This window comes from Leptosomus discolor, chromosome Z, assembly GCF_034619465.1.
Source record: "Leptosomus discolor isolate bLepDis1 chromosome Z, bLepDis1.hap2, whole genome shotgun sequence".
NCBI lineage: Eukaryota > Metazoa > Chordata > Aves > Leptosomiformes > Leptosomidae > Leptosomus > Leptosomus discolor.
In genome coordinates, this window is record NC_141419.1 from 63,385,614 (window position 1) to 63,411,541 (window position 25,928).

General features: G+C 45.4%; 1 protein-coding gene across 1 annotated transcript; it reads right to left on the minus strand.

Annotated features, from left to right (window-relative positions):
* Positions 1–10,493: 10,493 nt before the first annotated feature.
* On the minus strand, positions 10,494–24,806 carry VLDLR (very low density lipoprotein receptor). The gene is made up of 19 exons (XM_086480326.1): positions 24,659–24,806; positions 20,333–20,452; positions 19,314–19,436; positions 18,309–18,431; positions 16,586–16,957; positions 16,357–16,479; positions 16,152–16,274; positions 15,591–15,710; positions 15,388–15,513; positions 14,820–14,991; positions 14,264–14,488; positions 13,988–14,106; positions 13,471–13,610; positions 13,214–13,355; positions 12,744–12,890; positions 11,751–11,840; positions 11,288–11,362; positions 11,003–11,172; positions 10,494–10,656 (listed from the first exon to the last, which is right to left on the minus strand). Exons 1-19 carry the CDS (start codon positions 24,804–24,806, stop codon positions 10,621–10,623), a joined length of 2,694 nt encoding a protein of 897 aa, XP_086336452.1. The 3' UTR covers positions 10,494–10,620.
* Positions 24,807–25,928: the final 1,122 nt, after the last annotated feature.

Genomic DNA, 25,928 nt, shown 5'->3' on the forward strand with positions numbered 1-25,928 from the left:
TATTCCCTTCTACTATCTAGTTATGGCTTTCCTAAATGTCACAATTTTAGCAGCAAAGCTGTGCCTAGCTGGTCTTCTGGACTTTTCATAGTCAAACTAGGGAATGGCAATCCTTTCCTCTCCTCTATGTACTTAATGCAGCTCAAAAAGTAACAGCCTATACTGAGAAAGATTCCCTGCAAGACAAGTTAATGTGGCTTCACCTTTGACTTTAGCTGATTTTATGCTCTAGTCTGTAATGCCCTGCTCCGTTTTTAATATTAGTTTCTGAAAATCTTAAATAATACAGGATGTCTTTCTGCCTGCTTATGACTCCTTGTTTTCGGACACTGTTCTCAGAAGAGGGCTGGAGCGTTTCCATATACTCTGGCAGGGACTCATCCTTCAAAGAGCACCTAAGGATGTTGGTGCAGGCCTTATGGAGGCCTCCCAGACTTTCTGTGCGTTTTTTGGTTGCCCAACTTTTTGCAACATGAGCAGTGGGGGTTTTGCATGTCTTGTTTGTGTTCTTGGATTTACCCATACAGTTGCTTCTAATCGCTATGCATTTGGATCAGGTTCCTTCCTGTGATCTATGGTCAACACAAAAAAGATTGAAAGTTTATCTAAGGGTATGGGATGACAAAAACAAAACCAGGAGATAGCCCAGACCAGCACCTCACAGTGCATTCACCACTCTGCAGTCGCTGCCCACAACAGGCTCTTCAACACCAGGGAACTCAGGGTTGCTCATGCCACTTTTGTTACCCACCTTGTACTTCTCTGTCCTACAGACCTTATTTCAGAGCATCAAGGGTCTTCCAAAAAAAATAAAAAGGGAAGTGAAGGCAAAGGGGAAGGTGCCACACGTCTAGGTGCACCAGAGGCACTGGAATAGTCTCTACTGATGATTAACTTCCCCATGCCAGACCCATGGCTCAGCCCCATCTCCTCACGCAGAATGCGAAGCTTCACTTCCTCCCTATGGGAAGAACAGAACACACTCACTGAAAAGAATATATTGACTTACACAAATTGTGGTTATTTCAGTTCTTCACTGATTTGTTAATGTGATAAGTTAAGCTCTAAATGACCAGGCTGGCTGCTTGACTTCCTCCCACTCTGAAGTAATTTAAAGGCAGACTCATTCTCAGTTGTCCCCACAGTACCTTGTAAAAAGTGCTGCATAGTGTTTGTTAAAATAACTAACTGCTACTGAAATGTCAGACAATGAGGAGAAGAACAAAATAAATGTCAGGTCTAATTATTAATGCTGATTTATTTCACAGCCGCTTGCAGAGGCCATACTCTGAAGTGGATCTTTTTAAGGGCTGAACGCTAGATGAAAGTGTTGGGCTAGCTCCTAGTGAAAGTCATATCGGAGTAAACTATGTTTATACATGGAACACTAAACAGTCTCCTGCTAGAGATTCTCTCTGGTCAACAAGTGACCTTCAGGTGGTGTCATGGAACTGGAAATGCTGGTTGCTCACATGTGACCTTTGAATTACTGTTCTGGTTTTGGCTGGGATAGAGTTAATTTTCTTCATAGTAGGTGGTACAGGGCTGTGTTTTGGATTTGTGCTGAAACAGTGTTGACAATACAGGGACATTTCCGTCACTGCTGAGCAGTGCTTACACAGCGTTAAGGCCTTTTCTGTGTCTCACAGCACCCCACCAGTGAGGAAGCTGGGGGTGCACAAGGAGCTGGGAGGGGACACAGCTGGGACAGCTAACCCCAACTGACCACAGGGATATTCCATACCGTATGATGTCATGCTCAGCATACAAAGCTAGGGGGCAGAAGAAGGAAGGGGGGGACATTCAGAGTGATGGCATTTGTCTTCCCAAGTAACCATTATGTGTGATGGAGCCCTGCTTTCCTGAGGACAGCTTAAAAAATGTTAGTCTTCAGGACTTGGTGGCTATTTGTATCTGGCACCTAAGATGGTGAAAAATGGCTTTTCTGAATGATTTTTCTCTCAAGTGGGTGCACTGTGTCAAATACTGAAATGCACTTCTCATGACACCATTTGAATTATGCTCTCTGTAAACATGCAGCTTTACAGATTTTCTCCTCTGCATTCACTCACACAAATTACAGCAGCAGTGGAGGCTGCCAAAGAAGAAAAAGGGCTAGGAAGAGCTACCTTTTTCTCTATGTGCTAGCCATTTTATAATCTGTCAGCTATCCATTTCCATCCAAGCAATTGTTCAAATTCTGTTTCTGAGGCAAGATAATAGGTATATTACAATTACAAAATTGCCAGGTTTTATCTGGTAGCAGGAAATCTGTAATTTGTAGGGATCAAAACCAATAACTTAGTGATAAATTCTATGGACACCACCCCACCCCCCCAAGTACTTTGTCCTATTCTTCAACTAAAATATTTGGGGGGTGGGAGTGAGTTGGATGCTGTTTAATTAAAGAATAACCAATGTTTCTTCTTGGAAAACCATAATGACCAAGTTGTTCCTGCATCAATAATCGTACATCTAATTTGAATTTTTGTACTGAGGCTTTATTAAGCATCATTATTTGAAAAAGGTTCATGGGGTAAACTTCTTCTACCACTAGAGGCATGAGCTGAAAGTTAGAAACTCACAGTATTTGGCACTTACAGACTGGGAATGCAGGGAGTAAACAAGTTTCAAGCTTCATTATCTTTGCAGAATGCAAGAGCCTGAAGCAGAAATAAATAGCGGAGTATAAAGTTCTTGAGCTATTCATTTCAGCTGGAATTGGAGAAAAATGTTTTCTTATTCATCTGATTTTTCTAATCCTCTGCAGACATTATACTTTCCAGTAACACTACACCAGGCAACATCATTGCCACCTCAGGAGGACAAATCAAGTTCCTCAATGGCAAGTCTTTTAGCCATTGAGAAGCCATGCTTCTGCATTGGTAAAATTTTCTCTACCTGGCCAGTTAGACCTGTAAAAATATGATTGAAGGATCACAGGGGAAACTCCACTGACCCATGTGGACTAGTGTCAACCAACACAGACAAGCAAGAGGTGGAAAACTGCATCATGTGATAGGCATGAACTTAAGCCTGCTGCCAGTGATTGGAGTGCTCGAATCACTGGGCCTAGACCATTCTCTGCAAAGATGGGATGAATGTTTGCTACTGCCTGCCCTCCATTTTATCCACTACAGGAACTCTCACCTACAGGAATACTATTTACCTCCACTTTGAGAAAAAAGTATATTTGTTGTCAAAAGAGCAACATTTTGCAACATTGATCAATTCCTTTGTTTCCTCAATACTCAAACAAATCACAGAATCATACGATCCTGTTCAGGCTGGCAAGGACCTGGGGAGGTCTCCAGGCATTGCCCCTGCCCAGAGCAGGCTCAGCCATGGGCTCAGATCGGGCTGCTCAGGGCTTCACCCAGTCGGGGCATGAAACCCCCCAGGCTGGAGAAGGCCCAACCTCCCTGGGCCCCAGCCCCACCGCTGGGTTGTCCTCGTGGGGAAAAGTCTTCACCTTATCTCCAGCCTGAGCCTCTCGTGTTTCAGCCTGTGCGGCTGCCTCTTGTCCTCCTGCCACGCACCTCTGTGAAAAGTCTGGCTGAGTCTCCTCCATCCCCTTCTGTGGTGCCAGGGATGCTGCTGGGTGCCCCCAAAGCCATCCTTTCTCCCAGCTGAACCAGCCCTGGTACCACAGCCTCTCTTCCTAGGCCAAGGGCTCCAGCCCAGCACCGTCTTGCTGGCTGTTTGCTGAACTTGGTCATGCTTATTGACATTCTTCCTCTGTTAGAGGCCCAAAATCAGATACAGTGCCCAGATGTAGTCTCACAAGCATTGAGCAGAAGGGCAGTCCCTGCCTTTCCCTGGCTTTCAGGGCCATGTCCTGCTCACACAACCACCACAGGCACTGTTGGACCTCATTGCTGCCTGGCCTCAGCCTCCATCCCTGCAGGTCTCTGCCTTTCCAGGGCAGGGCTTAGCCTTTGCTCTTGCTGAATTTCATTGGGTCCCTGTCAGCCCTTTCCTCCCACCTGTGCAAGTCCCTCCAAGACAGCAGCTCTGCCTCTGAGTGTATTCAGTGGTTCTCCCACTATCACCTATTTGGTGTCCTCTACAAATTTGATGACTGTGCCCTCCATGTGCTTCTCAGGGTTCCTCATAAAGATGTTGAACAGAACTCATGCTAGCATAGACCCTGTGGTACCCCACTTGTTAGCCACCTCCAGGTAGAGCACAACCCCTTGAGCACAACACTCAGCCCCCAAGTATCAAACCAGTTTTTACCCATCTAGCTCTCCTCCCATGCAGGCTGCAATGTCGCAAATTGGACAGAAGAATGTTGTGAAAGACAGTGTTGAAAGCCTAAAGGCAAGCAGGTTGGTAAGGCATGATCAACCCTTGGTAACTCTATGCACACTGTTTCTGATGTGTCCATCAATATGTGTGGAGTTGCTTCATATGATTGAATACATCCATCAAATTTTACCACAGTGATATCAGTACCTTGGCACAGGCGAATGAGTAGCTAAAGCCCAAACTAAGAACACCAAACTTTTCCTTAACCGTCCCTCACCACATAAGCTACTTATCTTTCTATGTCCACACAAGACACAGCCTTCTAAGCACCTTTTCTATACAGGCCTGAGAAGAATGAACAACCTTTTGAAGCACGTACTTGACTGTTGATTTTATGAGCTAAAAACTGCAACCACAATACTACCGAACCACCAGTTAACATTCTTGAATTAGAAAGTGGAAAAGTCTTAATGTAAATGGACAAGTGAGTTTTTATATATATTTGTGGTGGTTTGGTGTCTGGAGGGATTTTGGCAGTGGGGGAGGTGGCTCCTGTAAGGGGCTCCGAGAAGCTCCCCCGGCTCCAGTTTTGGACCCGCCTCTGGGCAAGGCCAGACCAAAGGAGCCTCTGCGAATAACTGTTTAAGAGCGAAAGAAGCGGCTGATTGTGTCTCTTTGTTCTGTTTGTGTTGGTGAGCGAAGGGGGATGGGAGAGAGCCAGCCCTGCGGACCCCCGGGTCAGCGAGGCAGGAGAGGGGGAGCTGTGCCGGAGCAGAGGTTCCCCTGCGGCCCGCGGGGGGGTGGCGGCTGAGCCCCTGCAGCCCCTGGAGCCCCGCGGTGGCCCAGAGGTCGCCCTGCAGCCCGCGGAGGGCCCCGGGCCGGAGGGGCAGGGCCCGGGCCCGGAGCAGCCGCGGCTCCGAGGCAGCCCGCGCTGGAGCCGCCCGTCGGTGGGAGGGCGGCAGCCCCGGGAGGGACCCGCCCCGGCGGGTTCTGGGGAGCTGCGGCCCCGCGGGAAGGACGCCCGTTGGGGCGGTGGGTGGAGGGCTGTCTGCCGGGAGAGGGACCCCGCGGTGGGGCCGGGGAGGGCTGCGAGGGCCCCTCTGCCTGAGGGGGAAGGAGCCGCGGAGACACCTTGTGCTGACGGGCTGTGACCCCCATTCACTGCCCCTGCGCTGCTGGAGGGGAAGAGGGAGCAGAGCTGAGCCCGGGGAGACCGGAGGGGTGGGGAGGGGGAGAAGGTGCGTTGTATTTAAGAACCTGGTTGTATCTCTCGTTTTCTTTGATGGTAGTGGTTGTTTGTATTAAGTGTGTGTTGTTATCCCCAAGTTGAGTCTGTCCTTTGCCCGTGACCATAACTGGTGAGTGAGCCCTCCCTGTCCTTTGTCTCGACCCTCAAGCCCTTTTGGTTGCATTTTCTCTTCCCCATCCCTCAGGGGACAGGGTAGGGGTGAGCGAGCAGCTGCGTGGGGCTTTTGTTGCCAGCTGGGTAGGCTCAAACCACGACAATAGTTAAGGGCCAAAAAAAAAAAGGAATAAGTAATAAGTTGTCCAAACAGAACCACCACTTCTCACTTATACATACCCACGAAAGAGACCTTATGGCAGACTGCACTGCTTCTAGATTGTTATGGCATTCTGTGTACGCAATGATGAGACGTTCCAAGAGACCTTTCAACGATAAATAATTTCCACTAAAGGGAAACAACTGTTCTGAATTATAAGTTAATCTTTTCAAGTTGCTATCCAACTATTTGAGCATTAAATCCATGCACTGACAGTATAGTAAAACACTTCCATTTATTTTGAAGTTTGACTCAAAGAATGCATGTCTAGGGAAGGTGGGGAAAAAGAACTTGAAAACTCTTAGTTTTTCTACAGAGGACATCTCCATAGCAAAAAAAATTTCTCCTAAATATTTGTTTTTACCAGTCATTTGTGTTGATTTAGTACTTTAGTTCAAGCAATTCATTACAGACCAAAGATTGTCTTAGTTAAGTTAGCCTTCAGTAGTCTTTTAAGGTGTGGTGCTTGTTTGGGTTTTTTTTGTTTGGGGGTTTTTTAGTGGTGGGGTTTTTTTTAATTTGTTTGGGTTTTTTGGGTTTTCTGTTTTTGTTTTTTTACATGTATCATAATGAAGCACTTTCCACTGCTTGACAGAGCTGTGTAAGTGTCCTGACCAGGGCTGTGTAGGGGAGAATTAAGACCATCATCCTTTCCACAGGCAGTCTTTACTTTGGATGGTCAACAGCCTAGACATTCAGCAGCCTAACTGGGATTTCACAGCCTCACTGTCTCTTCCCTGCTCTTAAGACTTTTTAATTTGATATGGGCAACTTGTGAAGCTTTTTCTAGGAGGAAAAAGAGTGGAAAAACCAGCAAGCTAGGAATGTATTAAGTTGGCTTCTACACTTGAACAGAGCAGACCTCCTCAAGCACCTTCTTCTAGTAAGTGACAACACCAACCATTGTGTTGCATATCTACAGAAAGTCCTGGCAAGACGTTCACTTGCATCCAAGGTTACAGCTACAGAAGCACTCTTCACTGCATAAGGTTTTTTCCTTTATCTGATGTCTCCCATCCTATTTCTTGCAGCCTGGGTCCTTGTCTTCGGCCCTTCTCCCTAATCTAGCAAGATTCAGCACTTAAAGAGGGATAAATAGATCTTCACTGCTTCAGCAAAGATCTGATGGGGCTGGGGCAGGGAAGTCCATTAAATATGTAAGCAAATACAAGTTGGGGGTTGGGAAGAGGCAGACTGCAGCTATCTGTAGAGGAACTGAGGTGCAGAAGAGGAAGTGAATCACATGAGCATCTTCAATTCCCTTTATGTTCATTTTCCTCTGCATTGCTGGCATTGTAGATATTTTACATTATTTCTCAAAGGCAGATCAAATAGGAGGCTGAAAAGAATGTAGGAGCAGAGGAGCAGTATTAAGAGAAATTTTGATATTTGTAAGCCAGTTTCAAAACTAGCTTTGCACTCACACTGGCTATCAGACACTGGACAGAAATAGGTAGTATTTAGAACCAGAGGCATTTGTATTCAACTAGGGGAAAAAAAATATGCCATTACCTTGAATACTACTTCAATAACTAACTAAAGCCATATTTATGTATCTACTAGCAGCAGGTTCTTCTTGAGGAACACAAAACCAACATAACAGCAAAACTTGACCAAACAGGTTATTAATGTCACATTGCTCTGTGAGCCCATGAGACTGCAGCAGAGGAGTTGAGACAAGGATGATCTCTGAGAACTCATTTAGTGGCCACCAGCACAGCCACAGGCTGCCGCTGCTGGAGTGCTTAGTACAGCTATACCACCTTCATTAGATGCCAAAAGAGTCACATGACAGAGCAATAAAACAAACACTTGCAGATGGCAGGGAAAAAAAAGTGTTCAAAGATAGTAAGGCATTTGTCTGTGCAAGTTCGATCTGTTTTTACAGAAGGAATCCCTGACTACTCTCCAAGCCTGCTGCAGAAGTAAACAACGATTTCATAATACGAAAGTGTAAAGCAGTAGGGCAGAATAAGTGTAGTGAGATTAAGAGCAAAACAACATCTGCAACTAAGTCCAGGCCATCGTATCACCTCCTGCTACGCATTACTACTCTCTCCTGCTATTTAAAGCCATAGAAGTTTTATCTGGTACAGTATTAAGTGTCCTATAGACTACAGAAACTACTTTTGTGTGCCAAGGTACTGTTCTGACACCTTTGTACAGCATATTGGACTGAAGTGTCAGACAAAAAGTTCCCAGAGCCCACAGTAAGAACTAACTCAGGTTCCCAAAACAGATTTAAGTTGCTCTTTCAACTGAATGTTAACCTCAAGAAGTGTCTTTAACTGTCTACTCCATATGCCATATGGTATGATACTGGTGACAGCAAGGAGCTTCTTTGTAAAGTAGAGCTGTTAATCTTCTGTACAAAGACTGAAAAGGCAAAGCATTTTGCCTTTATTTAGCTGCCATGCAAATTTATAACCAACAAGCTGACTGAGAATTATGTTTTAGGTTTTGACACATTCCAACACAAATCTTTGTAGTATCCCAAATTACACAGCTAACTGAAAAAGTTGAATTCTATTCAATAACCAATAATCCTTACATATGAGGCTGATATGAAAGGCACTTTATCCTAGAAACTACTCAGCAGAATAGATACAGTATTCTTGGTCAGAAACTTCTCTATGCAAGACACTTTAGTCCACATGCATTCCACATACTGAAAATGTGTACAGACAGACAAGAGTTGCCAGGGCTAGCTGGCTAGAAGCTTCAGCTCCCCAATGAGTAGTGAGCTTGCTAGAAACAACTTATTTTAAATCTCCAGAAGTTGGCAGCTGTCCTTATCTGTCAAGAAAGGAGTCCACAATACACAGAAGACCATCAAGAGAGCAGATCCCAGCTGTAACTGCAATCAGAACAGGCATTAGAACCAACCCAGGAACTTACCCAAGTTCTGACTTGATTTTGATTATTACTATTTCAGAGACATGATCAATTGAGAATGATTTAACAAGTCACCACTAAAGCATAGCCAGGAGATTTTAACTTCTTCCAAACTATGTCTTAGCCTTGAACCTGCATCTAATCAGAATTTCTTCTTCACCTTGAAGGGGGAAGGATTAGGAACAGTGAATTAGCACCTCTTGCTACAGTAGTTATGGGGTGGCAATTCAAGGCCAGGGTTCTGCATTGTCTAGGGAGAAACCACAACTTTATCCCAGAAAAATAATTTGTCATTAAGAAAACTACTAATGGCTAGGAATGCTACCTTTTACTCAGTTGGAGACCACCAAGTAGTTGTTCCATAAATATCAAAAGCTTCCTCTTTCTTCACTCCAAACTTTAACACAGAGCAAAATGCCTGAAGACCACAGGAACTGCAAGTTAATTCAGTCTTAATCCTTCTTTATTGCATGAATGAACTATACATGCACAGTGAATAAGGAACATAACATACTTAGGGGCTACTAAAATTAGCACTTGAGTGGTATGGTACTAAACAGTTACCATGAAGATTAGTATCACCTTCCCAGACCCAGAACAGTGGTACAATTTATTTTTCACTGCTATGGTCACCCAACAGAAAGGCTCCAGCACCTCAAGTGATCAGTATCTTAGAGCCATTATGACAAATTGAGTTCCCACAGGGAAGGGGACACTAGCTCATTGATGCTTATTGCAGGGGACTTCTGCATTACACATGTAACAACAGGAACTTTTCAGCACTGAGACTGCCATGATTAGCTGCCCAGTCACAGCTCTGCTATTCCTTTGTACAGGTGTAGCTGCTACCAAGATCCAACTTGCACTGGCATTGCCATGAGGGATAATTCCTAGCAGCCTGACACCACTGTGAGCTTGTACATAACATCCTTTGCAAGGACCTTACACTTACCTGGCAGGTGATGCTTTGACCTGTCTCCATGTAGTATCTCCGTCAATGCCACCTCTTAAGAGTTTGCAATAGTAGTTAAGTATTTTTAGCCACTGTCAATCCTAACTTGGGAGTCCAGATAGATTCCAATGAAAGTAGACCCATTCAGTCCAGTACTCTGCAGAGTACTAGTGTCAAGTACAAACCTCAGTCACATGGGAGGTCAATACTGTTTGGGGTACTGCTGAAATAACTTAAGAAATACTTCATGCTCTAGCTGGCAGTAGTAGGGTAACCCACTAAAGCTTCCAACTTAGGAGATACTCTGTTTTACTTCAGTGCTAACATAATAATGGAGACCGATACTTTAACTGCTTGAGTCTTTTATTTTTTTTCCCCTCCTCTGCATTTAAGATTTACAGCAGTTTCTTAAAGAGCATTCATACCTGTATACCTCTAAGAGGTAACAGACAAGATTGTTTCAATCATACATACAAAATTACTTATGTTTACAAATTTTTGGCAATCATAGTAACCCGTTTTTTCCTATTGCCATTGCCCCAATCATTGAAAAAGACAGTGTACAATAATTTACATTTGAAGTATTCCAAAGTGCTTGACAGTGATTTTCCAAGAATAATATTTACAAGTGGCCTATACACATATGTACAGGTGTTACAAGTTGTGGCTGGAATATGGCTTTCTATGGAAAGTGCTTTATATTTGGTCAGTGGTGTTACTGACCCACCAATCCAAGGGTTACTGATAAAATGGTAACCGCTAAAAGCTGAATTGCTGTGGACAGGTATTTATAGTTTGTTGTTAAGCTATATAAAATAGCTATTTACATAAGTGTTCCATACATACAGAAAGTATCTTCTTTCTTCCAAGAATGGAGGAAGTCTTTCAGCCACAAACCTGGTTACTATCCCCAAAGAGTGTAAAACACAAGTAAACCGGAAGTGATTGTGGATCCAGTGCTCAAGCCATATCGTCATCTGTGCTTACAACAGATATCTGTACAACATAAGCACAAGTTAGTTACAATTGTACTCATAAAAAGATACAAACCAATGCATATCATCACTACATGGCAATTTGAAACAGTCTGGTTCTGCAAGCTAGTGACCATGTTCAGCACTGATTACTCCACCCCAGAGACAGGACAGTAGTTGCCTACTATAACTTTAACCTTGATTAAAAGGACAAGTTGTCAGCTGATTCAGCCCAGTGGTTTGGTTGCAGCCAGCAGCTTTCAAGGGCTAAGACCTCTTCTAAACTCAAGTCAGATAGAATTTGGCAGTCTTTATGTCTACCCTGAGGATTAACCTGGAGCCTCAGATATATCAATAGGTTTACTTACTGCAGGGTAGGTGTGTCCGACTGAACCACTGTGCCTTGCAATATCAATTGTGAGGTCCTCTTCTGTAGTTTTCAGGTAGACAGGATTATCAAAATTCATGCTTTTCATGTTCTTGTGCTGCCAGTTACGCCACATGAAGTAGCCAGCCACTGCAGCCATCACCAGCAATACTTTAGGGAGAGAAATAGATTGCAAATATGGAGTAGGGTCAAGTCAAGCTCCTGACTAACAGTGGCTTGTCCCACTACCACAAGTGTCCCAAAGGGTAGTGAATGCTGTACTCACAGACAGGAAGAACAGTCCAAGCTGATGATGATCCTCTAACTGGAGCTACTTCAGAGGTACCACTGATGTTGGATCCTGCATAAGAATTTGAAGTAGTGAGCTTGCTTACCAATAGGCTGGCAGACTTTGTCAGATGAAAGCACTTCCCAAACCCAGAAGCTGCTATCATATATTAGCTTCTCAGTAACACACTGCAAGAACAGCCTAACATGCTTCATCCTGTATTAGCAGAAAGCTATTTTTATTGCTCGCCTTCTCTGAGCACTCCTGGGATTTCATGGAACCTATAGGTTCCTCACTGTCATAAGTGAACTAATTCTGTTTATCACATGCTCCAGCTGTTGTACTTGTACTACACACATGACCTGGCCTGTGTTCTCTACTTGCATGCAAAATAGGCTAATAGGTCAGTTTGCATTTAATTTCTCTAATGTTTAGCAGTCCGAGTTATTTGGACCAGTACCTCCAGGAACTAGTCCAACAGTTGGAGATTTTTCTGTTGTGCTGGCATCTTTAGCCTCAGTGTAAGCCTCAGTTGTTCCAGTACCTGAAACTAATTATAGATCAAGAACCCAGTTAATCCTGAAGTTCTGCAATGGCTTAGCTATGATAGCCATGGGAGTGAATGTTTAGCAGATGGCAGAATGATCATGCAGCTTGTTAGCTTTACTGGAAATACTGACATTAGTTATTTCACTAGCACACCCTCAGCTGAGGGGTTTTGATCAAAAATTCCAAGAACAAGGCTAGACAGTTTATCAGGCAGAAGTTACAGGTATTTAGAGTCATGGCAACAGTAAATCACCCCATCCCTCACTTCAGGTTTTGGGTGAGATTTTAATTACACAAGTTTACCGGTTAGGTACAGCCTTTGATACCTATAGCAATGCTTTAGAGCAGGCAACCAAGGACAGTGTCCTTGCATTCTGTGCTTTAACTATGGCAGTCAGAATCAACATGCAAAATAGTAAGCGGCACCTTGGAGTTTCTAGTTCCACTCCACTGGACAAACAAGCCTGCATACAGTCAGTGCTCAGGGTAGTAGCAGCAGCATGCTTGTTTGGAAGCTTCCTTGGCCTGCAAGATTAGCCTATCAGCTTTTCAACACTGTATATTTATACAGTGTAAAGCCATGTTAGATTATACCCCTTGTTTTACAAGAGAAGGGCTTGGTATGTTTTGTGCATGTGCTTGCTGTTTGCAGAAAGCCATAGAGGTACAAGGTCTTGTTGCAAATGATGATGATGCAGAAGCCAAGCATGAACTTTGAACAACACCTGCAGACTTTAAGGGCCAGCTTAATGCATGCTAGATTACCACCCCCTCCAAGACTAATTACTTCAGATTAACTCATGCAAAGCTGTCAGCCTATACTGCCATATTTGCCTTCAACAGGTTCAGTACCCCTACTCCTTCCCCATCCATCCTGGAAAAAATTTCAGCCATGTTACCATACCTGCACATCTCAGACCATCCTCCTGCAAGAAGTATCCAACAGGACATGCACAGGTGTACTTCGGAGAGTGTTCATTTATCTGAGGAGCAGGCAGGCACAGGTAGCTACAGCCTCCATTTGCCATGTTCTCTTCACACCAGTTCTTGCCTGTTGGTAAAGCAATTGACAGGAATAAGTCTTCATAAGCCTTCATACTCCAGGTGTATAGCATAATTATTCGCTGAGTAATTGCTCTACTGGAGTCACATCTCTCCGCAGGTTATAGATTTGTACCTGCTCTATCTCAGGAGAAATTGCAACTGGACCTTCTCTCCACCCCAGTGGGGGTGCCTATTTTAGAAGCTCCAAGCACTTTGACTTAAAGTGAAGTAGACAGCTATACAGGGGACTAACACCATTTGCCACCACTCAAGCAGGGCAGGCTGCTTACAAACATACACGGACTTAACTACAAACTGTATTAAAGTTACCTGAAGGCTGAACAAGTTCATGATACACAATGATGTCCTGTGCATCGTTAAGGTTGTTCACTAGAGTAACCAATTCAGATCCCGTAAATTTGTTGGCACCATATACTGCCTCATTCTCTCCATCAATCCAATACACACGGTCCTAGAAAACAAGAGCCATTCCATCCATTTACCTTTGTGTTGATTTCAGCACTGTAACTGCTAGCCACATACTAGCAAGAGAATCTTTGACAATTACTACAGGAAGTCAATCCTACCTCAAATATCGTTAGAGCAAGAGGATGAGGAAGGAACATATGAGACTTCAGCACAATTCTACGGTCCTGGCCATTCAAGTCCACACTTGACAGCACATGTAGTTTAGAATCAAGCCAGTACAGACGGCTTTTTACAAGATCTAGGAGAAAAAACACCCAAACATATTTACTGTCTACATGGAGGAAAACCTCCAAAGCCTCCTGCAAAAGCTGAAACACCCACAGGTTCAAGAATGGTTGTAGTGTTGCCCTAGTTTCTTACCATACCAGGATACAGAAGACTGCTGCATGGCTGCCTAAGTGTCCTGTACCTTAACTATAAATACAGAGTGGTGCAAGAAAAGTTACCATTTCAGTATCTGAGAAGTGCTATCTGTGCCTGTTGCAGTGTCTCCACACATGCAGGAACTTCCCATTCTCAGAAGCTGAAAATAGTTCTCTGAAGGATGACCTTGGCTTTTGTAGCAAAGAAATTGCTAAAGCTCCAGAATACCTGTGGCAGACAAGTTCAACGTACCTAGAGCAATTCCATTAGGCCATTGGATTTCTGTTGTCACAAGCTGCTGTCTGTCAAATCCATTCATTCCTGCTTTCTCAATTTTTGCTGGCTCACCCCAGTCTGACCAGTACATAAAGCTGTGAAGCAGAATTTATGTTGTATGATGCACTATAGTACTGTGTAGTATCACTCTTAATTATGACTAATAACTAACAAAGGCTACCTAAGTCACTTATCAGGACATGGAGTAGCTGGTAGATCTGGTCTTTTAAGAGAACCAGGACAAATACTCACCCAGAAAGAGGATCTACAGCAATAGAAGCTGGCTCTCTCAGCTCAGAAAAAAACAAAACCTTTCTTTTTGTGCCATCTAGGCTAGCCACTGAAATGGTCTTTGCAGTTGAGTCAGACCAGTAGATGTTCTTATAAACCCAGTCAACAGCAATTCCTGCAGGGCTCTGTATGTTGTCCAGGATTCTGACATGTGTTCCAACTTTATCACGGGTGTCAATAGAAGCACTGGAAGACATGAATTACTTGCTTTCAACCTCTTCCTCCACAGATAAAACCACTTGGCATGCCTCAGCAAGTACCACACAGAAGTCCCAGGCAGACAAGACAGAAGATGCACTTGCAGCTTTCCATAGAGTGCCTTTTGTACAATTGTGGCAGCAGTTACTGGGAAGTGCAATAAGTATACACATTGCTAGTTGTGGGAACTTGCATCTACTGTACTTTGTCTTTAGGATACCAGGAATCTAGTTCTCACCAGATCCTAGAGAAGTATCTTGGGTAAAATGTGGGATGGTTTAGGGGAGCACACTAGGGTTCAGAAGCTGAGTCCATTTACCTGAAGATTGCCTTTTGGCTGAAGTCAGCCCAGTAAAGCTTTTGCTCAGCAATATCAGCATCCAGAGCTACAGTGTTTCTTAGCTGCTCTACTAGCTGAATGTATTCTTTCCTCTCAAGGCCAATCTTCCTGATATCCCGGCGGTTGGTGAAAATTAGACATGGTTCTTTCCCTGTGAAAAGAGTGTAAGTGTTATCTGTACTTCTAGACATGCAGTCACATGCTGTTCTTTTATGACAAGTTTGAAGAGTCACCATATTTAGTATTTGCCATTCCACACTTCCTAGTGGATGTTGACAGAGACCTTGGCTGTACCATACCTCATCCTTTTCTCTCTTCACAACTTCATGCTGAGGGTCCTCCTCCCTCAAGGGAGCAGACACAAGCAGTTTGTGTCAGGCAGCTATAAATACTGCATCAGGGCATCATTCAGAGTTTTAGGAGGGCTCATGTCTGTACAATTTATATTAACAGCACAACTAGTGTCAAAATCACAACAGCATAAACAGTACATCACTCACTACCTCATTTTAAAGTGGGGATATAGAAGTCTTATGTCAATACTCACCCACTGCCTTGCACACCCCAGTAGCAAGATCCATCTGATAGCCACGGCTACATTCACATTTGTAGCCCCCTTTCAAGTTGATACAGATTTGACTACAGATACCAGGGTTCTGGCATTCATCAATATCTGTCAAGACAACAATTTAATTTGTTTTGATCTCCAATACCATCAGTAGGGTCCATGTTAACATACTTGATACTTGCCTCCACAGGTTCTCCTGTCTATAAGCTCAAACCCAGCTGGACAGTCACATTCATAGCCAATAATGAGATCTCTGCAGATATGAGAGCATCCGCCATTGTTCACCAGACATTCATTTATGTCTAGAAGAGAAGGATTGGCCACTTGTGAGACAGCACATATTTAATCTTAAAGTCTTTACCAGATACCCATCCATTTTCTAATAATGCCTACCACATCTGATGAACCACTCTGGCACTTGAAATCACATGCGAGAGACCCTCCTCAAATTCATATTGCTCAGCTATCAGCATGTTACTTGTGTTACAAGTTGGCAGCAGCAAAGACTGAGGCTTCTGGAAGTTTGAGTTTCTAATGGCTTAAGGTGCCTTCTGGCCATGGAGAAGTCATCCCAATAGCCAGTTTGGCTAGGATCAGACTAGCCTGTTGACTAGGTTGCTCTTGGCTGTTTGTTTGCCACCAAGGAAGTGCAGATGGGCATTCCAGAATGACATCCTACGGCTCAGAGGCGCTGTCCAAGTATGTCTAGTTGTCAGCATTGTGTAATGCATTTGTTTACTTACTACACTCCTTGAGGGGCTCATCACTCCAGTCCTTGCAGTCTCTCTGCTGGTTACACACTTTATTGACATCTATGCATTCTCCACTTCTGCACTTGAATTTGCCAGGTCCAGAGCACTGCATAACTGAGATAAAGATTATGAGGGCAACTACCAGCTTCAACAGATATTCTGCAAAGGCTTTATTCTTGCTTAGTTCCACACTTACCATTGTTACAATTTGCTTCATCAGTGCCATCCAGACAGTCTCTCACACCATTGCACTGCCTACTCCCATGGATGCAGTTCCCATCTTCACATCTGAACTGGTCTGGCCTGCAGGTCCGAGAAGCTGAGGACACAGCCATTACAGACTTAAACTCCTGAGGTCTGCTGAAGGAAAGAAAATAAAACAGGAGCCAACCAGCACCTCCTAGAGAAGGATCAAATTAACTTACGGCAGTTGATTTCATCACTTCCATCCTTGCAGTCAGGATCTCCATCACAGCGCCACTTTTTGTGGATACATTCACCTGAGCCACATTGCACCTCACTGGCAGAGCACTTCACAGGAGGTGCAGGCTGGCGGCCACATTGCTCTAGAGATTCATCTGAGTGGTCAGAGCAGTCAGCATCATCATCACACACCCAGCTGATGGGGATGCAAGTGGAGCTCTGGCACTGGAATTCATGAACTCCACAGGTAGGAGGTGCACACTCCAGCTCATCACTGCCATCACTGCAGTCATCTTGACTATTGCAGACAAAGCTCTTGGAAATACACTGCCCACTGTTGCATGTGAACTCTGCTGCACTACAAGTCACATTGCCTGGAGTAACAGAAGTAAGAGAGATTAGAAGATTATCACAAGGGAGACTTTTGTATATGAAGGTGATTTGCTTTGCAGGTTCTTCAACAGCTCTTAGTTGACAGAAGATCAGGATCCTGTATACAGCTCTAGGAGAACCTAACTGACCACAGGACACTTGGGACCCACATGGACTTTCCTCCTTGCCTTTGGATGTTATGAGTGAGAGGCATCAGTTTTGATCTATTGAGTGAAAATAACCTCCTTCTGAAGCAGCTAGGCTGTTCCGCTTCAGAGTGCAAGCCTTTTGGAAAACAGGCTCAAACCCTATGAACCAGATACAGACAGTAAGAGAACTGCTAACTCTAGAGTACAGACTAAGATTAAGGTAGCCAGATGGTCAGCATGCACTGTCATTTGAAATGGAAGTGTTTTGTGCTAGTCCCCAGGACAGCAGCAGCCCATTTGCTTGGATCACTGTGGATAACAGATCAAGATCTTGCACCAGTTATCTTCTGGTATGAAGCACACCCACACAGCTTACGCCAGTACAAATTATGTTGGTTTAATAGTAGTGTAGCTAGCAGCTCAGTATGCCTAGCCTGGTAGTTTCATCAGCTTCATTAGAAGTGCTGTCTGTAGATTTACTTGTCAGATTAAGGCATTTGCTTGCTGAGTAAGGCAGCAACTCCACAGACACATTGCAAAAGCCTGGTGATCTGTTAGATGATCTAGGTAAGGTGGCTCTGATGGAAGCCAGACCTGTGGCTTTGGTTACAGCAAATTTGTCTCAGGACACCCCAGTCAACTCATATGTACACAAGTTAGAAAAGCCAGGAATGCTACACTCTAATGCTGGCAGTGGCAGCTTCACTTGCATACCAGCCTGAAGTTGCCTCTCAACACCCAAAACCTAGCTTCCCTATTCTGTGCTTTTAGACAAGCACACAGAATACTCTAGGATAGGGCTATAAAGCAGATCAGCTGTGACCTTGGCTTCAAGTCACTACTACATTTTTAGGAGAAGAGTTTGTTAATGTAAGCAGCAACTAGAGTCACCTGTTGAGAAACTCTGCAGAGAAAAGTTCTGCTGGTTTGCCTGATGTGACTAAGCCTATGGCTATCACGAAAGTTAGCCAGAGACCAAAGACAGATGTTGAATAGCTTATATTGCTGTAGTTCTTAACAGGATAGAGCAGCATTAGAACAAGACCGCTTTGTTAAGCTGGCTGCAATACAAGATGAATGTATGTTTAAGGAGATATTATTGATGCTATGAGAAATTTATCTTCCCAGGTATACTGCCCAGCTAGCTCCTCTCCAGACAAGTCAATTTCAAATAGAGTTATGCAGCCACGATTTCTTCCCTTACCACAATTCTCTTCATCTTCTCCACTGTCACAGTCTTTTTCACCATCACATTTCCAGGACACTGGGATACACTGGGTTGACTGAGGACCACAGCTGATTTCATTTACCCGGCATGTTCTCATATCTATTGAAAAAAGTTTAAGTTCAATTTAAGAGTTCTTAAATTTAAAAGCTACTGATCTTGGGTTTTATCAGTTGTCCTGAAAGTTGAGACTGAAAGACTTCAGCTCTGGACAAACTTGCAGTTAATTAGATGCCAGCATCCATCTAAGTTGATGGCTCCATCATGGAAGAGGTTACACTAGTTTGTAGAGATCAATAAAAAAAGATGCTTCCAGCTCCTAATACATTAGTATTTTAAGAGTATCTTTGTAGTGGTAGTTTTGTGATTGCACACCAGTTACACTGTAGAAGCTTGAGCTATAACACGTAGTAGTAGGCAGGAGTAATGCCAAAGTGCAGTAGGACTTGGGGCTGACGTATTCCTCAGTGTGGATCCTATTGATACAGAGAAACGAAGCTTCACAGATCTATATTCCTTGATCAGTTACCACACTTAAAGACTGGGGTTGCGAACTGCAAGACATCACAGTCAAGCCTCTACACTTCTGCTTCCCACCCCCCAATATGTAGTCAGTCACTCAGTTCCTACACTAGCTCTGGTTATCTTACAAAGTAGTTGTCTTGGAGGACAGTGATCACTTGGTGAACAAGCCACAGTAATGGTCAGGCCTGCTGTGTTGTGCTTGCTGCTTCTGACTGTCAGTAAAACCTTGTACTTGCTATCTGGTACCAGGTGCAGAGTCCCCACTCAGTTCTGCATCTCTAAGTAGCAAAAAGTCTTGTCAAGACCCCGATGTGGCCAAAGCCAAGCGAGCACTTAGGAAGGTGCTCTCCAACACGAGTTCATCCTTCCTTTAGGAGCAGAGCCGGGCTGCAAGCAGGCAAGAAGTCAAAACACTATTCCCCACAGGCTTGCCTGCACTGACAAGCCAGGCTCACTTACGGCACAGTTCAGCACTCTCGTCAGACCCATCCTCACAGTCTGGATCCCCATCACATTGCCATCTGTTAGGCACACACTGACCACTGATGCACACAAAATCAGATTCAGCACACGTCTTCTTCACTGCAAGGGAGAGGGACAGCCACTTGTTTAGAGACCAGAACTTAGCTTGTTTATTGCAGCTGTTGTCACTTGCCCTAGGAAAGTGATGCAATATCCTCAGTTCTTGGATGTCTGGTGGTGTCCTCCACCAATCTAATAACAGTGCTGTTCAACACTTCCTAGAGGGTTATACTCTGCACGGAGAAACATTTATCTTCCTGCAAGCGGGCACTGAAGGACTGCTATTGTTAAGGGAGACTATGCTCCTAGAATAGCTGCTGCTATGCACACACTTGAGTTAAAGTAAGTTCTATTGATATTAATATTCAGATTTTTGAACTCTTGAGTTTATTATCAAGGCATCTGATTTGTAATTACAGAAGTATGGTACTATGAAACACTACGGTAATAGTTTAGATCTGCTCAAGCAGACTGGCAGTTCAATCACACCAGTGTTGGATATCGAGTACATTTTGCCTTGTCTTTTAAGTACATCTAGTCATCCAGCTTGGCCTCTATGTGTTTAAAGCAAGAGCTGGCAGCCAAAGCTAGACTTAGTGTTTCTAGGAGACTCAGCAGAATCACTTTCACACACAAAACAGGGCATTTAACTGAGAACAGTTCTTGCATTTTGTTCTTGACAGTCACCACACTTACATATGAAGTTATGGTCACAAGCTTTTCTCTCAGTCATCAATTCCAGAAGACTTTCATAGCACTCAAGAAAATTCAACTGCCTCAGATAAATGCAAGGCATCAAGGTAGACCCTCCAGTTGTTCTAGGGAATTTGTCCTCTTCTCTCTATTCTGACTGTCAGAAGTGCTGGACAGAGTAAGAATCTCTCCAGCTATCCACTGTTAAGCCCCCACTGCCAACTAGCAAATACTACTACAGAGGTATTATTTTGATTACTTACCACAGGCATTTTCATCACTGCCATCTGAACAGTCTTCATCACCATCACATCTCCAGAGTAAAGGAATACAGCGTCCGTTACTACATGGGAACTGGGATTCCTCGCATTTTGCTCTCGCACCTTCAGTGGAAAAAAGGAACCTAAGCCCCGATACTGTTTAGCAGTACTTTCTTGCTTTCCCCTACTGCTGATCAAGAAGTAACCCAGCTTAATAAACTGTATAGCATCAACATGAAAACAGATCCGAGCTCCTAATCTTTGTAGTCACCTTATTCAATGATGAAAGTAGAGCCAGAAGCTTTCCTTCCCAGTACAAGTCCAGAGATTAAGCACTACGACAGTCCACCTGCCAGACAATGGTAAATCAGCCTCAGAGTTCTTCTTACTGAGTTTTCCTTTTCAAGGTAGGGTCAAGTTTGCAAAGCAGAGGGATGCGTGCACACAATGACTTCTGCTGTCTTAATGCCTAGCACTGCATTCTTGAAACTCTTCAAACTGTAAGCAAACTGGGTTTAAACTTGACTAATGTCAAGCTGCATTTCAGTACTGTGCTGCTAACACATTACAGCAGAATCCCCAAGATGTCTGTAAAGATGCTTAGATATCTGCTCTGTTGTTGAACAAGTTTTCATGACTTAAGTTACTCCTCAAACAAAGGCACACATATACATCCCTTACTCTACACAGAAAGAGGAGTGATTACTTATCTGGATCTTGCTTACTAAAGCTAGATCAGTTGTGATGCTAAGAGAGCAAGATAATTTATCACTTCCTTCTGGAACCACGTCTGTTGTCTGCCAACTGATAACAGTCTTGATTTGTTAGTACACTTTAGTAAGATACTGCTTTCTGCAGTGCTTAGAGTTAGAGTGCGTTTTCTAGAGTATCTTCAGCTCTGAAACTGTATTACCCCAACCCTTAAGAAAAACTACTTTGTCTTTAAGCTGTGTTATAACTGTCACTAAAAGCAGCAGCCGAGACAGAGCTGCTCCATGTAATGCAGGTAGGCAAGTGTATAAGCTCATGCATTAGTATTGGCTGCACATGTCTACCACATGATGCAAGACTCCTGCTCCTCCTTGGTTTATTGCATCATTTAGTGGAGCTGCTTTCTCTTGGCATTCCAGGACTCACAAAGGGCATCAAATTTTAGTTGAACATTACTTGTTATTTTATATCTTCTGTGTAGGACATGCAAAATGCAAGACAGTCTCCAAGTGCAGGAAAGCTATTCAGCCATTTCACATTATATCATTCAGACATCAGGCACCAGCAACCCCTGGACAGAGTATCAGCAAGGACAACATCGGCAATTTTACCTGTTGTGTGTCTCATGTAAATTCATGCTAGAAGTAAAGGATCTGAAACAGCAGTTTATTGAGCTCTGCTAATGTTTTAGCAGTCTTACTGGTTGAGTAAAATATAACTCACTTGTCAGATCAAGTAGAGCTATAACAACTTGTTTCATGGGAATTATGTTCAAAGTATGTCAAAAAACATCAGCTCTTGTACTCTATATTTCCATCCCTCCTTTCCTTTTCAGGATGGGAGTTACACCAGCATACACTTTCTAATAGCATGGTTTTGTAAAGCTACTATTATTTGGTCAAAAGCTGTCAAACAAGTAGCTTCTCTTGTGCCAAGAGGCACACCCCAGCCAACTTAGGGTGCAGAAGCCACGGCTATCAGCTTGCGCTAAGCCTGACATCACCTTGTTGTCCAGTAACCTCTAACAGAAGTAGCCTTCCACTTTCAAGCCCTGGTCACACGTTATTCCAGTTATTACCATACTACCACCTAAAATACACAACGACTGACTGCTGCCAGTTCTGAGACAGACGTTCTCATCCAGGCTTTCAGAGAGAACCTTTCCCAAAATAGCATACTTGAGATATTAGACTAAGCCTGCCACTCAGGAGATCCCAAAATAACTCCACAGTCCTCAGTTACTCTATTTCAAGCTAGAATAACTAGAAAGGGCTTGCTAAGACTGCCTAGTACTTTCTGATTTACAAGCGTAACATCACTTTGACCAAATGCTACAGGGAAGCTACACACAAGGCTAAATGAAACAGTAACAGAGTTTGCAGTAACAGCTATAACTTTACAATTACAACCCTTACAACAAGCTATTCCAAGAAGGTATCACCAATTCTGCAGCTGATACCAAGTGAAATGTCAGAGCAACTACTTTCACGAGCCCACAAACAAATAAAGCACTGACAGCACCTAACACCCACACAGGTGCACAAAGGTAAAGGTCATCATCTGTTGCTACTCCTGAAGATGTCTGTCAAACTCTAAAGGCCTCTTGGAGTGAGCTCCAGTTAAGATGAAGGTTAGTTCCAGACAGTAACTAAATGTGGTCCCCTGACTTACACGAAGCACAGTCCTGCAATGCCAGGTAACGATTTAGTCATGGCACTACCAGTCTAATCCACTCCTATTTGAAGCAACAGAGTCATACCTCAGTTGCAGCTTCAGTCACTAGACACTTAACCATTTTTAGATCAGCATCAATTAGCCACTAATTCAAAGCTTCTCTTCATGTGCTACTCATACACCAGAAGCACTCATACCATTTCTCCCCCTTGGGAGGCCTAGGCAAAAGATGTACAGAATCAGTAACTTCACAGCCTGTGACTGCTAACGCATAGTATTTTACTGCTCCCCAGGTAACTACTTACTAGAAGTTGGCCCATGAACAGCAATATGAAGAACAGCAGGGTGAAGGAGCACAGTTACAATGACTACCCAAGTTAAACTAGCTTTCTCCATACCTCTGCTGTCACTGTTTGTCTCAACCCCTTCAGCAAGTTGTCAGATTACTTGTTTGGGCAGCCTCAGACATGTGACACTTGTGTCCTGTCATCTGACACCAAATCCCAGAAAAGCTTGCAACAGTGATTGGGAAACTTCGTGAGAGCTCATACAGGAACTAGCTTCGGCTCCCCCCAGACCCTAGCAGTTACAGCTACTAGCAGGAGAGCGCTGTATGGGACCAGTAACACAAGCTGAGAAAGAATCACACTAATTTGGTGTAATCTCTTGTTATGATTTCTGAATACCGTGCACTAGCAGTTTCAGTGCCAGCCAGCTTGGTCCTTTATACTACAGCTGTTCAATCATGTCTGCCATAGACCAGCCACAGGAGCAATCTACACAGCTGGGAACTGAGGAGTGGCTAGGCAGGCATTTCCCCTCTTCCTCCTCCTACCAGGACTGGACACAATCTCGTGGCTGGGCTGTGCCTGACAGACCCAGTGTCTGAACTACTACACACCAGTAGGATTGCAAGATCCAACTACCTCTAAGCATACTTTACCAGCACAGCCAAGATCTGATGCTTAGGCCTACTTTAGGGCACTAGTTAGGACATTTAAAAGCCATACAACAATGCAGACATTAATTGCCCACCTCCCACCTAGAAGAGTAACCTGCCCCTCAGTCAGTTGGTTACTACCTCCAATCAAGAGGAAAATATTTTTAATTGACTATCTAACTGGCTTAATGTGCAGGTCCCTCTGCCATAGGTGTAACAGCTTCTAGGCTGGGAGGCAACCCTGGAGCTCACCACGAGCAGCGCCACTAGCGAGCGCCCAGCCCGCAGCGAGGGATCCGGCGCTGGCAAGACTCAACCTTGCCACCAGGTGGAGATCCGCGATGGTGGTTACCATTGGCCCCGAACTAGAGCCATGCCAATGCTGCTGGATGCCACAAAGCCAAAGTTGCCCAGTAGTTTGACAGCACCTTTAACGCCGCAGGCTTTCCAAGGGCTCCTCTTCCTTCCTCCCCCACAAAGCCCCAATCCTCCCCGACCCCCGATCCCCCCCCCCGACCCCCCCCGCCCCGCTAAGCCCCAGGCAGACCCTCCCCTCAACACCAGGTATCGCGCAGGAAATCAAACCCTCCCGCGGCACCTGGGTCGCTCCCGGGAGAGGTGCTCCTGGGGCGGGAAAGGCCGGCCGGGCAGGGGCTCAGGCCCACCCTCACCGGCCCTGCGCGCCGCCTGGGGCCCGGCGGGAGCGGCGGCGCCTCTCCCGAGAAGAGGGGCGGAGGGCAGACCACGGCGGCAGAGCCTCCCTATCCCCCCGGGAGCCCGGGCCCGCCCCGGCGGCCCCTCCGCGGAGCCCCGCTCCCCCCTGCGCAGCAGGCAAGCAGCCCGAGAGACCGGAAAAAAAAAAAAAAAAAAAAAAAAAAGAACGAAAAAAACCCAACCTACACGCAAAAAAGGAAGAGGTGGTGGGAGAATAAATTATTGCAGGGGGCGGCGGCGGGAGCAGCCCCGGCGGTGCGCGCCCCAGCTCCCCCGGGCCCCACACTCACCGGCGGCGGCGGCGCACAGGCAGCTGAGGGCGAGCAGTAGGTACAGCAGGTCCGACCGCATCGCCGCGCCGGGGATGGAGAGAGGGAGGGCGGGCGGGCAGACGCCGCGGTCCGAGAGGCGAGGAGGAGAGGAGGGAGACGGAGACATGCACGGGGGGAGGGTGTCCCCGCGGCGCTCTTATACCAGCCGCCCGGCCGCCCTGCGCGGCCGCTGGTGACTCACGGCGCCGCGCCGGGCCCCGGTTGGCTCGCCAGCGCCGCCCGCCCCCGCTTCCTCCTCCGCGGCACCTGCGGCCGCCGCGGCGCGCCCGCACACCGGCTCGGCTCGCCTCGGCTTGGCTCGGCTGGGCTCGGCTCGGCTCGGCTCGGTGAGTGGCGCTGCGGTGGGGCGACGCGAGGCGATGCGACGCGACACGGTGCGGTGCGATGCCGCGGGCAGAGCCCCCCCCCCCCCCCCTCGCCCCCCCGGCCTTCCTTCCGCGGGGCGGGCGGCGGGGCGTCCCCGCTGCCAGCCCCTGCACCCCGGGCGGCGGTGTGGGGCAGACCCGGCCGAAGTAGCTTTGGCGGCGGAGGGGGGCACGGGGTGAGGTCCGTTGGTGGATTTGTTTCTCCTGCTTCCCCAAAACGCCGGTACCGCCGTCCGCGCCCCGCCGCGCGGCGAGGGGGCGTTGCGGAGCCCCCCGTCCTGGGCGGCACGGCAAGGCGTGCCGAAATCCGCGTTCCGGGATGGTTTTCTCCAAAGAAGCGTTTCTTTCCCCTCCCGCCCGGCGCCCGCATGCTTGCTGTGGGTTTTTTTTTCCCTCTCTGCGTAGCCGAACTTGACTTAAAAGGAAGCAGGAGCAGCTCTTGAGGAAGAAAATCACTACTTCTCTGTTCTCTGATCAGGGATCGTAGTTAATTAGTAATTGCACAAAATGATGTGCCAAAGCCGTATGATTACAAGCTTAACCTTTTATTTTAAGGAGGAGAATTGGTAGTTTTATTCCACATTTGTAGCTTTTCGAACATCCTGTTGTATGTTGGTGAAATAAAGAAAGAAAAGAAGGGTTGGTAAAATGCAAATTTGGTTTTTTGTTCACACCACTCTTAGAATTTGCAGCTGAGGTTCAGTGACCCTCTGCTTTTTTTTTTTTTCATTTATTTTCATAGACTTGCTATTTTATCGTGATATTATGTGCTGTGCTGTTAGTATTGTAGTGGAGACATAAACCTCAGCAAGCTGCTCCATTGGAAAATGATGAAAATCCGGTTGCTGTTTCTTTCCTTGGAA

Excerpts from the sequence above, each read along its gene's own strand:
- VLDLR (XM_086480326.1), bottom strand. The coding sequence starts at position 24,806 with ATGTCTCCGTCTCCCTCCTCTCCTCCTCGCCTCTCGGACCGCGGCGTC. Across the intron at positions 20,453-24,658 it reads CCTGTGCGCCGCCGCCGCCG|GTGCGAGAGCAAAATGCGAG; the intron begins GTGAGTGTGGGG and ends TTTCCACTGAAG. Across the intron at positions 13,611-13,987 it reads GCCTAATGGAATTGCTCTAG|ATCTTGTAAAAAGCCGTCTG; the intron begins GTACGTTGAACT and ends TTTTTCTCCTAG.